Genomic DNA, 13436 nt, shown 5'->3' with positions numbered 1-13436 from the left:
GGATCATATTGGAGGCCTAATAGCTGATGTGCGTTTGTACAGGCCGTTTTTGTGGTGTTGTTTTGTTGAGAGCAACCAAACGTCGACATGATTGGTTTACAGCTCAATAGCTATAATGAAAGAACGTGTCAATCACACTGCTTGGATTTACAGCTTCATAGACACGAGACAATTGACCTCATTCTTACTTCTTAATTTAAACCGACCGGAACATATATCAGGATTTATTTGACATTATAATTCTGAATTTTAGAGTAAATTCCTTTATATATTTTAATAAAAATATTATCTTTTCATATTTATATAGATTTGTTATCAATGCATGTGGGATCAAACTATGCCAAGAGGGTATTTGGGAAATAAACGGCACAGAGCCAGAGTAACACCTCACTACACAACACACCCGATAGGTTCATCACAGTCAAATGTCACCGCTTGGCTCCACGTATGTCCCCGTATCATGTTTATACAGTAGTTAGTAGGCCTACAGCTGTTTGGGTGAGAGAGAGGCGAGCAATGTTAACAGAAACGAGCCTATCTTAAAGTGCAATGCAGTGGAGACATTTGAGGTGTTACTGTGATATTTTATGAGAACTGCCTATATTTAATCTCAGTCAACAGCTGAGCTTTCTTTTTTTATGGCTAGTTAAAATGAAATCTAATCGTCTACATTGAAGACTAAATCTGTTAAGGAATCAGACAATTCAGTGTTTCTGAAATTCTTTATTTTGTCGAGAAAAATAAGGAGAAAAACTTAACTTAAAAGAAGCTAATCTTCTCCAATATCAAATGTATTTAGCATATTTTAATATTACATGTGTAATGTATTTAATAGTATATACAATAATCAATAATGTGCATATTGCATTTAATATTGCATTTCATACTTTTATTTGCACAAAAAAAGTCAAAAATAAAAATAATAAACCTGAAGAAAAAAAAAACCGTTTTATTCTAGGGCTACTGTTGAATTTTCTTCTTGTTGCATTTTATTTTATTATGGAATCATGTTTTATTCCATAATATAATTCTGTTCAATTGTATTCCATTTTATTCTATCGTTGCACGTTTCAAAAATATATCATATATATATTTAACGTAATCTCGTGCACAGTAGCATTATCCTGAATAAATGTTTCCAGATCGCTGCCACCTCGTCTGCTGAGGGAAGTGAGCAGGGACGGACTGGGCGAAAATAAAACCCCGCTCCCCTTAAAGCCGTGATGATTGATGATGTCAGGTGTTCTGTTTCTAATTAACTTTCAAATTAGGCCAAAGAAAACCTTTCGAATTAGCGCTGCTCCGCTTGAGACCGTCCGGATCCTCTCAGAGCGGTTTGGAGAAGAGAGATGACGGGATTATCTTTAGAACTAATAATGCTCGCGCATTTGAGAGAAATGTAACACCATGTTCAGCTTCGGTATCTCCGTGGGGTAATGCGAATGTGCTATTGTTGGCGCTGAAGGGCATCACTCTCCCGATCAGAAATCCTATCCTTCCACATTACATTAATACCCAAGTATCATTTAATAGGTTTAGCAGCTTTCCTCTGACCTGACATTCTGAGGTGACCAATTCGTTCAGGACATTTGAACTCGACTGGACTAATAATAATAGTTATTATTATTATTATTATTATTATTATTATTATTGCGCATTTAACTCACGCAGCCTCTTGCTTATTTATACTTATTATAGCCTATTGTATGATTTATATATATTTTTTTTACCAAAAATGTCAGTTAAATGAAATTTAAGTGACATTTTTGGTAAAACACGAAATATTCATATATATATATTCATGCACAAAAAAATACACCAAAGCATACATCATAAAGATAAACTGTGACATTACTGTAGACTCATTAGCATGTTTTGTGTAGTCTGGTTAGATACATTTGTTCAGTGCATTGTTGCTCATTTGCCGTAAAATATTCTATTATAGTTTGGCTCCGTGTCGCCCACGTCGAGCGGTCTCGACCCACACTAATAGAATGTCGTGCTGTTTTAGTGCTCGTGAGCTGTTTGGCTCGTTTCAGTCCCTGGACGGATGTCACCATATGGTGCTCTTGGCACGGACAATGCGATATTCCTGCGAACTGGCCATATATCGCCAATGACTCGTGTAAGAGAGACATCTATCACCCTAATCGATTATTGAAACCCTGTTAAATATTATCAAATGTCAGCATCGCTACTTGTTTTATTGCCTAATGTTTTACATTTATGGGAAGACCACCTAAATATCCACTAGTCTAAAGGCCTCAGCGAGGTTTAAGAGGAAAGTACCTTTGTTTGGTACTGTTGGATTGTTTAGTTAAATAGGCCTGGGCTATATCTGTGACGAAATACTAAATGATTTTTGTGCAGACATTTTACATTTTTTTATTTTATTTTAGAAATAAACCAAACAGCAAAATATCCAAAGCGAATACATCTGAATGTTGTTTAAAAATATTCGTGAGAAGATCATAAAAATAAAAATCTTAATAGCCTTTATGTAGAACTTTAAGATTTTATATATAATATGTATTATATTAGGCCTATATATATAAGAAATATTTGTATTGTGCTAATTTTGTTAAAAAGCAAGCTGGGAAAAAAATATCGCATAATAAGTTCACTGTAGCACAAAGAAATCACGAAATGCGGTGCAAGAATGTCTGGAAAAAAATATTTTATTTTGTTGATCTTTTTTTAGGTCAAGTATCATTACACCAGTCATCGATCTCTTCTATTTCGTGTTTTCCTAAAGCAAGAACACGATTTTTTCTTACCTGCATCTTCATAGCAGGCTCACTGAGCTTCTCCAGTGTCCCACGAGCATCATCTGAAATAAAGTCCGACGCGGAGCGGGTGAGAACAGCACTGCTGTAAGTCTGCTGCATGCTCTCTGCTCTTTACCCACGTGCATTTTCACAAATTCATAGAATGGCACTGTGCTGCACTGACTGAGATGTTACGGAAATATTTTATGTTGGTCCTCTATATGTCCTCAGTTTAAATGTAAACATTCTCATAAATGTTAATACTATTCAGAATATTAAAATGAGGAACTCATATTTTTTTTAAATCACCCTTTAAAACAAATCACACTGGTCAGTATCCTGCTTTATTAGGATAGTATGCCTTTGCTAAATTTCTGCTACATTAAGAATGAACAAAAATGCCCCACCAGCAAAATATATGCATTTTAAAGGCTTAAAACAACTGCTTGTAAAAAGTCGCTGATATTGGCAAAACCAACACTGTAAGCTATATATAAAATACTGTGTATTTATTTTTAACAGTACATAATTATTATCTACATCTGAGCTGCTTTGCCCATACAGTTTTGCAATCAAGTCAAAAATATTTTTATAGGACTGAAACAATGACATGCCTTGCATTCTGATCTCGTGTGACAGCAGATAGCCTGCACGAGGTGTGAGAAAATCATGCAGTCATAACTGCCTCCAAAACGGCAATAATCATGGGATTACAGTAATTAGTCTTTCTCAAGTTGTTCCGCTATGGACAACTCTTGAATTCTAAATGTTAATTAATGCCTTGTTAAATGTTTATTTTATTGTTTTATTTATATTTTACAGTTTACATTGTTGCTGTTGTTATTCTGGAATTGAAGAGATCCGCAGACACGTTGACATATAGAGAAGGCTAGTATTGGTGTTAATGAGAGCACTCTCCCTTTTCAGGGAGGTATACGCGTGGAGCACGTGGTTTGCCCTAAGTGGGAGTGGGATGCATCAACAGATGCATAAACATCCCGAGCCATCTCCCCTCTCTTTAAACTTCAGGGGGAAACTCCTCCTATTCTCGGTCCAATTCATTATTATGGTCTGTCCGTTATGCGCTCTGGAGGAGCTGGCGAGCAAAACATTTAAGGGGCTGGAAGTCAACGTTATACAAGCTGCAGAAGGTAAAACGTTTTGTCTTTTTTTTTTTCAGGGGTTTGTTGTTTTGCATTCGGGTTGTGTTTACGAATTAATCTTCGAGTTTTAAACGCGTAAATTGAAGTTAGTGGCACTTTTGGAAGTGTGTTATTGTAGCGGTAGCGATTATATGTGGATTTTACAACTGATGTCGAATGCATATTTTTATATGCACATGTAAAACGATAATATAAAGTAGCCTATATATAAATACACATAATAGGCCTATAAATATGTTTCTTAATAAAACATTTTTTAGGTTCAGTGTTTACCAGTTTCATCCCCGCCTATTTTTGTTATATACATTTTTTTTAACTAAATGTCAATAGTGATTCCTCGAGTGTGACTGTCAGTATTTCCGGAATGTCACCTACCCCTCAAAACAGTTTAAAGGTTCTTCAATTGTCGAGCAACAGCAACTCGATCTTATTATCAATAATAATTTTCATTATATAGGGCTTTTGAGTTGCTAAATTGTTCTTTGGACGATAAAATATCAGCATACTGGTTCATGGTACTTTAAAATGCCAGTAAATGATGGTTTCTCCAGAACCCAATTCTTTGTAGATCTCAAAAATGCTCCAAACCTTTGTTTTCAGAAATACAGCTTAGCATGATAGAACGCACCGTGCCTTTACAAGAATGTTAAAGAGATGGAAATCATTCATGTTCACTTGACACATTTACTGAAAACAGTCCTCGATCATGACGTTCGTGTTGACATTGCAGAACTGTCTTAGTGGGTCACGCTAACGGTTAAGGTCGTCTGTAATAAGATTGAGGCCAGTTCTGTGGCATGATAGGCTGCTTGATTAACACATCAAATATTTCGAATTTACTTGGCAATCAATAGTTCAGATGTTTTAGAAAGTTTCTCCCCCTCTTTTCAAGAACAGCTGTTATGCAGCTGGAATGAACAACTGCAGCCTATCACATAACACAACAGTGTGTACACTCTTAAAAATAAAGGTTCTAATTTGAACCAAACAGGATTTTGCAGCCTGATTCCAAAGGAGAACCTTTTTAAGTTCTACAAAACAAAATAAACATTTACAGTATGTTGCTTGAAAGATCCTAGAATCCAAAACACTGATCTAAAGAACCGATAATGTAACATTAAAGACTTTTTAATCTCCAGAGAACCAAATATCCACTCAAGAACCATGTACAGCCAAAAATAGGACCATCAAAGAGCTTCCAAATAACCTTCAAGAATAATGCTTCACAAATCAATAGTCAATGTGCATTTAAATAATGGGAAATTTGCACATTTTGCTGTGAGTTCACATTTCAGTTTACGGAATGAGCATTGGCTTTACAGTGTCTGGGAATGACTTACTGATGAAAGTTATTCTGAATTGTGACCCACACACGCCGCCTGCGTTATTCCTGTCATGTATTCCTGGAAATCAACTCTCCTTTCTTTCCATTTAAAGGTCGCGAACATCACAACGCCTTCGGCCAAAGACAGGCCTCCAAAAAACGACGGAAGTCCCGCACGGCCTTCACCAACCACCAGATCTACGAGCTGGAAAAGCGCTTTTTGTACCAGAAATACCTGTCACCGGCCGACAGAGACCAGATCGCACAGCAGCTGGGTCTGACCAACGCGCAGGTCATCACCTGGTTCCAGAACCGACGGGCCAAGCTCAAGAGAGACCTGGAGGAAATGAAGGCGGATGTGGAGTCTCTCAAGAAAATCCCGCCAAAGGCATTGCAGAAACTGGTGTCCATGGAGGACATGGAAGACCCTCACGGTGGCTCAGGGGCCATTTCTCCCAGCCTTTCCCCAAGAGCCTTTCCACAGTCCCCGTCCTCGTCCAGAGGCCAAACCACAGACGAGTTCTCAGAGGAGGATGAGGAAATCGAGGTGGACGATTAAAAGCAGGCCCTTGTTTTCAGAGAAGGGCATTTTTCACAACTTTTGCACGGACTCTGCAGAAGAACTTGAAATGCAAGGAAAGTTTTGTCTCCCTTATTTTTAATTTATTGAAATGACCTCTACGTTCTGATGTCCAGATCGAAGACATGGTTTAAGGAATACACTTTCATAAGATCTGAGAAATGCTTAGAGATAAATGGTACAGTATCAAGACTGCAACATGTGTATGTACATTTTAAGCTTTATTTCTCGATTTTCGAAAGAAATTGTGCAATTGTTTACACCATTCAACACATTTATGACCGCTGTAGAAACTCTATGCCAAAAGTGATTTTCAATTAAATTCTCAGCTGAATAGAATTATATATTTATAAATAATTTCAGAAGTCATCAGAAAGCGAATTTATTCAATCTTGTTTCTACATTGTAATTGTCAAAACTCCGTTCCCAAAGTTTTACATTATATATCCCAGTTCCTTGCACATTTCCTACTGGCATTATTAACAAATTATTACAAAATTAAAATGTATGTCCAAAACAATGCAAGGGCAAGGTTGTGTGTATATATGACAAGTTATGATGCATCTAACTCCTTAAATTTATTGTAACATTCTATTTAATCCTCATTTATGTAAATAAAGGGTATATGCAATTTCACAATGTTTCCTTACCTTGAGTCAAAGTTTAATCATGCATTGTATGCTGAGCTGAATTATGAAATAATAATTTCCCTATAAACCCTGTGGATATAGGCAATCTAATTTTTTTTGCAAGATATCTCAAAATCACTTTATTTTTTTATATACATAATTATGCCACAACATTTTTTTTCTCACCACAAATAATTCTCTCTTTTTTATCCTTTTTTCTTTTCTCATCAGTAATTAAATTGCAAAGTGGTTGAAAACGTTTAGGACCACCTAAAATTTTAAGGCAGCGATTAAATTTAAGTTTTGGTCTACTATTTTAGTGGCATGATTTTTACAGTGTAATAAGGATAAGCTGCCATTCATAAAATGTTTTATTTTATGGCACACTCGTGGAGTTAAACAGCTGAGGGAGGCAGAGAACTTTTACACATCGCGCCATTGTGTGTGTTAAGAAGAGTGTTTGTTTGTGTTAAGTGCTTGAAGCTTAATTAGGACAATTGAATAAGGTTCCCCCTCTCACATTGTCACGAGGACAACATAAAGCTTGCTTTCCTCCTGGCGCCATATGGTTTATGAATCTTCTCTAACACAAACTAGTCAACATGATTGATTAGGTTAACCCGCCTTTGAGCGCGCAATAACAGTTTCAGTCGGTCGAGCCCAAATAATACCCCACATCTGTGCCCGTGTGTTAAAAACGTCCATGAATAGCAGATGATTTGCATGCGGTTCCTAATGAATAAATCTCAATAGGAAGCCGGTGGAAATGGGGAGGACTGCTGCATCCTGGTCTGCCGAATTTCTTTCGGCCCATTTGTGTCAGTTGTGAGCAGATCAAGGCAGCAGTTTTGGGGCAGCGAGAAGATGGAAGTACAATTGGCCTAATCGCTTGGAATAGTTGGGGTTGAAAAGTCAACTAGATTTTTATGAGCGCTTTGTGGAAAGACTCACCAGAGAGCCGGAGTTCTCAGAGCTGTCGAGGCAGCGGCACATTCTCGCGCTGTTTTGTGTTTTCTGCTGCGATTGAAATCCGCACAATAGCTCAAATGCTTCGGGTTCCAACTGATCGTCGAGATGACTGGAATTTGATGGTAGCCTATATGAATATGAATGCGGTTGGACTACGACGATTGAAAGCCGTGATTTCACAGTGTGAAAATATACGAGCAAACATCCAAGCGCGTTAACAGCTCTGAAAGGTCCCTTGGACGATAGATCAGTTTCACTCTAGACAGCAAGATTCGCCGTGTTAGCCTAAATAGAATTTCTGCAAAAATGTAGCCTACATAGTTAAACTTTTCATGCATGTGAAAGGCGGTTAAAGTAGCCTAGTTATTAGTGGATTTGCACACGGGCAGACGCATGGAAACGCAGTTTGTGCTTTGTAACAGATGTTACTAACAAGTCCATATTAAAACAATTAGCCTACTGTTTTCATTTAAAGTCTTAATGGAAAATTCAATATGATAAACGAATGCCAGAAATAACAATAATAATAATAATAATAAATCAATTAATGCTTACAGAAACGTAGCCCACTTCATTATTATTGAATGTTATTTAACACTATCATCATCATCTTTTAGTCTACATTCGTTAAACATTTATTTAAGGTTATTAGTTATTATAAAGAAAAAACGAACAAAATCAAGCAGCGCTTGAATCTGTTTTTAATCAGTTTTCGACGTTATGTAGGCTATTGGTAGCCTTTTTGAATAGCGAAAAAAAAGTCTAAATTACATTAGAGGCCTGTACAAATGACGCGTTACATTTGATTTCGTTTTCTTCAATGGTTATATTTATATGCGTATATAAGCTATAGGCCTATGTAGCCTGAATGTTTCATTTAAAATAAAGTAGGCCTAATTGCGAAAATGTAGGCTACGTAATACTTCATTTTCTTAAAAATAGGCTATTCGATGAAAGCAGAGAGGAGCAGAGTCGTGTGTTTTAATGCGTAACATGATTGTATTCTAGATGATTTAATGCATTACAAGAGGAACAAAATAGCCTGCTATTCATATTGCGATAATACTACAATCTGTTAACAAAATGGCACGAAGTAACAGTATTGTAGGCCTAGCCTACATGTTTGACACGCAAAATGATTAGCCTAAGTCAGCTGTAAATCTGAACGAATTTATTGTGTTAAAATAAATTTGGTCTTAGCCATTTGGTCTAAAGAACAAATACATGGAGAAAGAAGTTGTACATTTAAAAAAAATAAATAAAGATAGAAAGAAAAAAAACGACATTGTAGCCTACAAAGATTACCTGGTGGAGATAAATGTCAAATTTACCTGGCAAATAATAAAATATGAGAAGAAATTTACGTAGCCTAAACATAGCATACCCGAGCATTTCCCCAAAATTATATTGATCAACAGAACATCTATTGATTTTTATGTCTGACAGTATATTTTCTAAAGCGTTTTTCAATCACAAGTTACAGCAGAATTAATTTCCCGTCGTGTGATGATGGTATGAATGAGTTATATAAAAGCAAGTTTTTATACTAGTAGGCTACTGCGATTCTACTCGACATTGTGCCTAAGGTTTTCATTGTATCTTCAGACCGCTACATATATATATTCTGAGATGAAAAATGCCTTGAGATGATCCCAATAGTCATCGTGAGGTGACTGAAGGAGATCGGTGTTAGCAAGGCTCTCTTGAAGACCAACACTGCACCCTAGTGGTTCATTTCTAAAAACACTGGCGATCTAAATACAAATTACAAAGTCTTCATTTCGATTTTAACAAGGCTACACATAATTTGTGTTCATACAATGATCATATAATTTTTTAAATCTTGCACTGAAGTAATTTAAGTTAAAAAAAGAGAAAAGGACACAACAAAATATAATACAAAATGAACCCAATATTTTTTTACCACTTGAAATTTATTTTCAAAAATACAAAACAAAAAAATAAGTATATATGCACAGAAAGCTATTAAAATAGAATATGTGAAATACAAAATATTTACACCAATTGATATTTTCACATAATCCTATCTTGTCCGTTTGTCTTTTATAGCATAATGGAGTACCAGTGGTTGTGCCTGAAAGGGAGACAAAGAGGAAAACATTAGAACATGAATGAAAGGTTTAACAAAGTATCAGTAGTGTTGACTGACACTAAACAGAGACTGCGGGCAGAACTTCATCCGTCGCACTTAAAAACATATGAAGCATGGAATTACTTGTGCTAAATTCTCACAACGCTTTGACGCCCCACAAACCATGAAACAATATGGAGAATAGCACTTCCATTGCATATTTCAGACCACAAGGCGACATCAAGCATATGGCTTCTCCTAGTACTAATAAATCTCTGCCTGTGATTCCCCTTTCAGTGAGTAAAACAGAGCACAGTAAATTGCTACAGAAATGAAGATCCCACCTACAGGGAAATGCAAATGGTCTGATAGTGTGAAAGAATGCGGTATGAATTAGCTGGAGACGCTTGGGGCTACAATACCTTTCCAAACCAGTGAGACAGCCAGAGACGTTTCATGGTCATGTGATCTGGGAGAGACTCGTTATTGAATAACATCTGGACCTGCAGTGCAACAAAGAGCACACAATGAAGAGAGAAGACAACAGGGCAGGAGGATGGAAAAGAAAACAATGAGAGGTTTAGTTTAAAATCTATCTCTCTAACTACATTTCACAATTAAAAAATGTATTTTTAGCTGGTCGTCCTATCTGAACTTTGATTCTTTCTATTATAGAATTGGACAACAAATTGTCCTAATTGGGATGTACAAATCATACATGCATTTACATAATCAAAAGTAGTCTTTTTGTCTAATACAGTGTCTTAGTTACATTCACTAACAACAGACTAATCAGCTGTAAGCGCAGTGAAAGAAAATAGGTGAATTCTTTGTATCCTACTTCATTTTCAACAGAAAAGCACATTCATTTGTACTATTTTGTATACTGAATGAATTTTATACCAGGTTGCAATTGCATATAGTTAGAAATAAATAATTATTTAAATTAGTAGACCAGAAGCCACAAAAACATCATGAGATGCCATTGAAATGACATTCATCTAAAATGTCATTTCTATTAATTCTATTTTAGCGTGATAGATAGACAGACAGACAGATAGACATAGATAGATCGATAGACAGACAGACAGATAGACAGATAGACAGATAGATAGATAGATAGATAGATAGATAAAATAGGAATGACTGAACTGAATGTGATGTAAAACTTCCACAATTATGTGGCTTTCTGGTATGTAAATGTAAAAGCAATGGCTCTATAAAGTAAGACAAAGAAAAAAAAGTCACACCTGATGTTTTTCCACGTTAAGTCGATGACATAACACTTTCCTCAGATGTCGTACCTCAGCCCTGACAGAACAACGCACAAATTTCTGCTGCAGGAACATAACAATATAAAATAAACAAATGTATCACTGCTTCTGATAAAAAAAAAATCAAGTTTTCTTGAGAGTGAGTCAATGTACATTCATATTCCTTCTTCGGCTGTTGTCTTACCTGTAGAGTTAATTTATTTTTGTCCTTCCCAGGAAATGATGAGCTGTAAAAACAAGATGAAATTATAATAGGATTCTTTTGATGCACCTACGCTAGCCATTCAAAAGCTTTAAGTAAGTACGATTTTTTATGTTTTAAAAGAAGTCTCTTATGCTCACCAAGGCTGCATTAATTTGATAAGTAATACAGTAATATTGTGAAATATTATTACAGTTTAAATGAACCGTTTTCTATTCAAGTATATCATTTATTTTATATTTTTATTTATTTAAATACATTTATTTTTAATAATTTTAAATAATAATTTAATTCATTTCAATAATTTGAAATATTTTAATTTTTTTATTGTTTATTTTCTATTCTAATTGTATTCTTTATAAAAAAAAATTGCCCCTTTTAAACTTGCACTCTATTCATTTACTAACTGCTCGTTTTCTTTAAAAACAAAACAAAACAAAAAACTAACACTAGCTTTTCTAATCTTTTTGTATTCTATCTATTTGTTTTCTTTTTATTTATCATACAATTAACAAAAGCAAAAAAAAGGCCTCTAACACTAGCATGCTCTATTCTATCTGTTTTCTTTTTATTTATTATATAATTAAAAAAAATAACCTTGCTACGTGTACTGCATTAAGCTAACTGAGACTTGTTATAGCACTTGCATATCATTACTCTTTTGTTGATTTTGATTGCTTCCATTGTCCTCATTTGTAAGTCGCTTTGGATAAAAGCGACTGCTAAATGACTAAATGTAAATGTAATGTAATTGTAAATGTATATGTAAAGTATATTTTTAAATGCAATTTATTCCTGTGATGCAAAGCTGAATTGTCAGCATCATTACTCCAGCCTTCAGTGTCACATGATTCTTCAGAAATCATTCTAATATGCTGCTCAAGAAACATGTCTTATTATTATCAATGCTGAAAACAGCTGTTTAATATTTTTGTGGAAACTGTGATTCTTTTTTTAAAGGATTCTTTGATAAATAAAAAGTTCAAAAGAACAGTATTGTTTTTTAATTGAAATCTTTTGTAACATTATAAATGTCTTTACTGTCATTTTTTATCAATTGAATGCATTCTTGATGAATAAAAGTATTAATTTCTTTAAAAAAAAAAACTTGTGGGGGGGCAAAAACACCATAAGCTTTACTGCTGTCTTCCTACCTTTGCCTCTCCAAACACAGAGAGACCTGTTCGTCATATCTGTAGAAATGAGCTTTGGAGTGGTCAAAGCTTGTGTAGGGTAATCCCGTATTAGCTGGAACTGAATCTACAAGAAAACACAAACATAATTAATAACAATCTTAATAAAATCAAATCAACAGCAGCATCTATCGACATGGTGTCACTTACCTTCTCCAGACGGCTGTATGATGCGTTCAAGACCTCGTGACTGATAGAATTCTTTAATTCGTTTGTCTTCACCTGAGAAGATCAGATGGATATTTAACCATGACTGAGCAGGAGACAAAGTGATACTCAGGTTCAAATGATCCTATTGATTGTACTTACTCTCTTGTAGACCTGGGACTAGTTTGTAGACGATATCTTGCATAACTCTGTCCAGCTTTAGATTCAGCAATGGCTGTGTTTCGTGGATTTTGATGTTACACATCGGACAATACTTGCTGGTCTGGAGATACTTCACAATGCAACTCTTGCAGACTGCAGAGAGACGGTGGAATGAAAATGAGTAAGTATTCAGTTTAACAACACAGCTTATGAATTTCTTCTGCATATATCACAAATGATAGCTGAGAAGTAGGCTGCTATAAATCTGTGTTCATTTGAGAGTGTGTTATTTGGAGAGAAATCAAGTACACAACACTTACATGTATGGAGGCATTCTGTGATGGTGGTTGCGTCGATAAAGTATCCTGCACAGAGGTAGCACACAATGTGTTCATTTAGGTCCTTTATCTTTATTTTAACTTCTTCCTGTAAAACAAACAGGTAGTTTGAGATCACTGTGACATTCTGCATGCATATCTACAGTGCAATAGTGTTATCCCATGTTAAACCGTGTAAATAAGACACATTTTTAAGTTTATCCGTGGTGTCCTCATCTGTCACCTTGTGCGAAGCCCAGTCAGTTTGGTAAAACTGTCATTCAGCTGAAAATACATTAAAAGTTTGTCATTCCAAAAGACTTATTTTGGTGAGAAGAACTCTTGAAAACATGTAAAATGTGACAAATAGAGAAAAAAGACATCCATTCTATAATTTATATTTAGCCTGCCCTACACATACAAATAGTTCAATCAAATCTAAAGCCGCTTCAGCAGTGTCCGGTTGTTACACGCTAAAATTACAAACTAAAACTACGGTATTATGACCACATTATTATTTGAAAGACTATGTGGATTTTCGTACTTTTCAGTTGATAAACAGCAGGACTATTATGCCAAAAAGTAACACTTAATTTAAAACTAAATTTTAAAACTA

At 35.3% G+C, this 13436-nt stretch overlaps 2 protein-coding genes across 3 annotated transcripts in view; one reads left to right on the top strand and one right to left on the bottom strand.

Annotated features, from left to right (window-relative positions):
* Positions 1-3834: 3834 nt before the first annotated feature.
* Positions 3835-6402, top strand: LOC107678613 (transcription factor LBX1-like). The gene is made up of 2 exons (XM_016473956.1): positions 3835-3919; positions 5369-6402. Exons 1-2 carry the CDS (start codon positions 3835-3837, stop codon positions 5812-5814), a joined length of 531 nt encoding a protein of 176 aa, XP_016329442.1. The 3' UTR covers positions 5815-6402.
* Positions 6403-9360: 2958 nt separating this feature from the next.
* The window catches only part of LOC107678659 (polycomb group RING finger protein 1-like), a 5805-nt gene continuing 1729 nt past the window's right edge, over positions 9361-13436 (bottom strand). For both annotated transcript variants that reach the window (XM_016474012.1, XM_016474013.1), the window contains exons 2-9: positions 12824-12929; positions 12504-12656; positions 12345-12416; positions 12156-12261; positions 10984-11026; positions 10776-10862; positions 9948-10028; positions 9361-9528 (exon numbers count right to left, since the gene is read on the bottom strand). In XM_016474012.1, the coding sequence (XP_016329498.1) occupies positions 9478-9528; positions 9948-10028; positions 10776-10862; positions 10984-11026; positions 12156-12261; positions 12345-12416; positions 12504-12656; positions 12824-12929 (699 nt within the window). In that variant the 3' untranslated portion in view covers positions 9361-9477. The remainder of the gene's footprint in view (positions 9529-9947; positions 10029-10775; positions 10863-10983; positions 11027-12155; positions 12262-12344; positions 12417-12503; positions 12657-12823; positions 12930-13436) is intronic.

The sequence above is a fragment of the Sinocyclocheilus anshuiensis genome, unplaced genomic scaffold (assembly GCF_001515605.1).
Source record: "Sinocyclocheilus anshuiensis isolate Anshui unplaced genomic scaffold, SAMN03320099.WGS_v1.1 scaffold877, whole genome shotgun sequence".
Lineage (NCBI taxonomy): Eukaryota > Metazoa > Chordata > Actinopteri > Cypriniformes > Cyprinidae > Sinocyclocheilus > Sinocyclocheilus anshuiensis.
The sequence above is the reverse complement of the archived record's forward strand: the minus strand, read 5'-3'. Positions and strand labels throughout refer to the sequence as shown.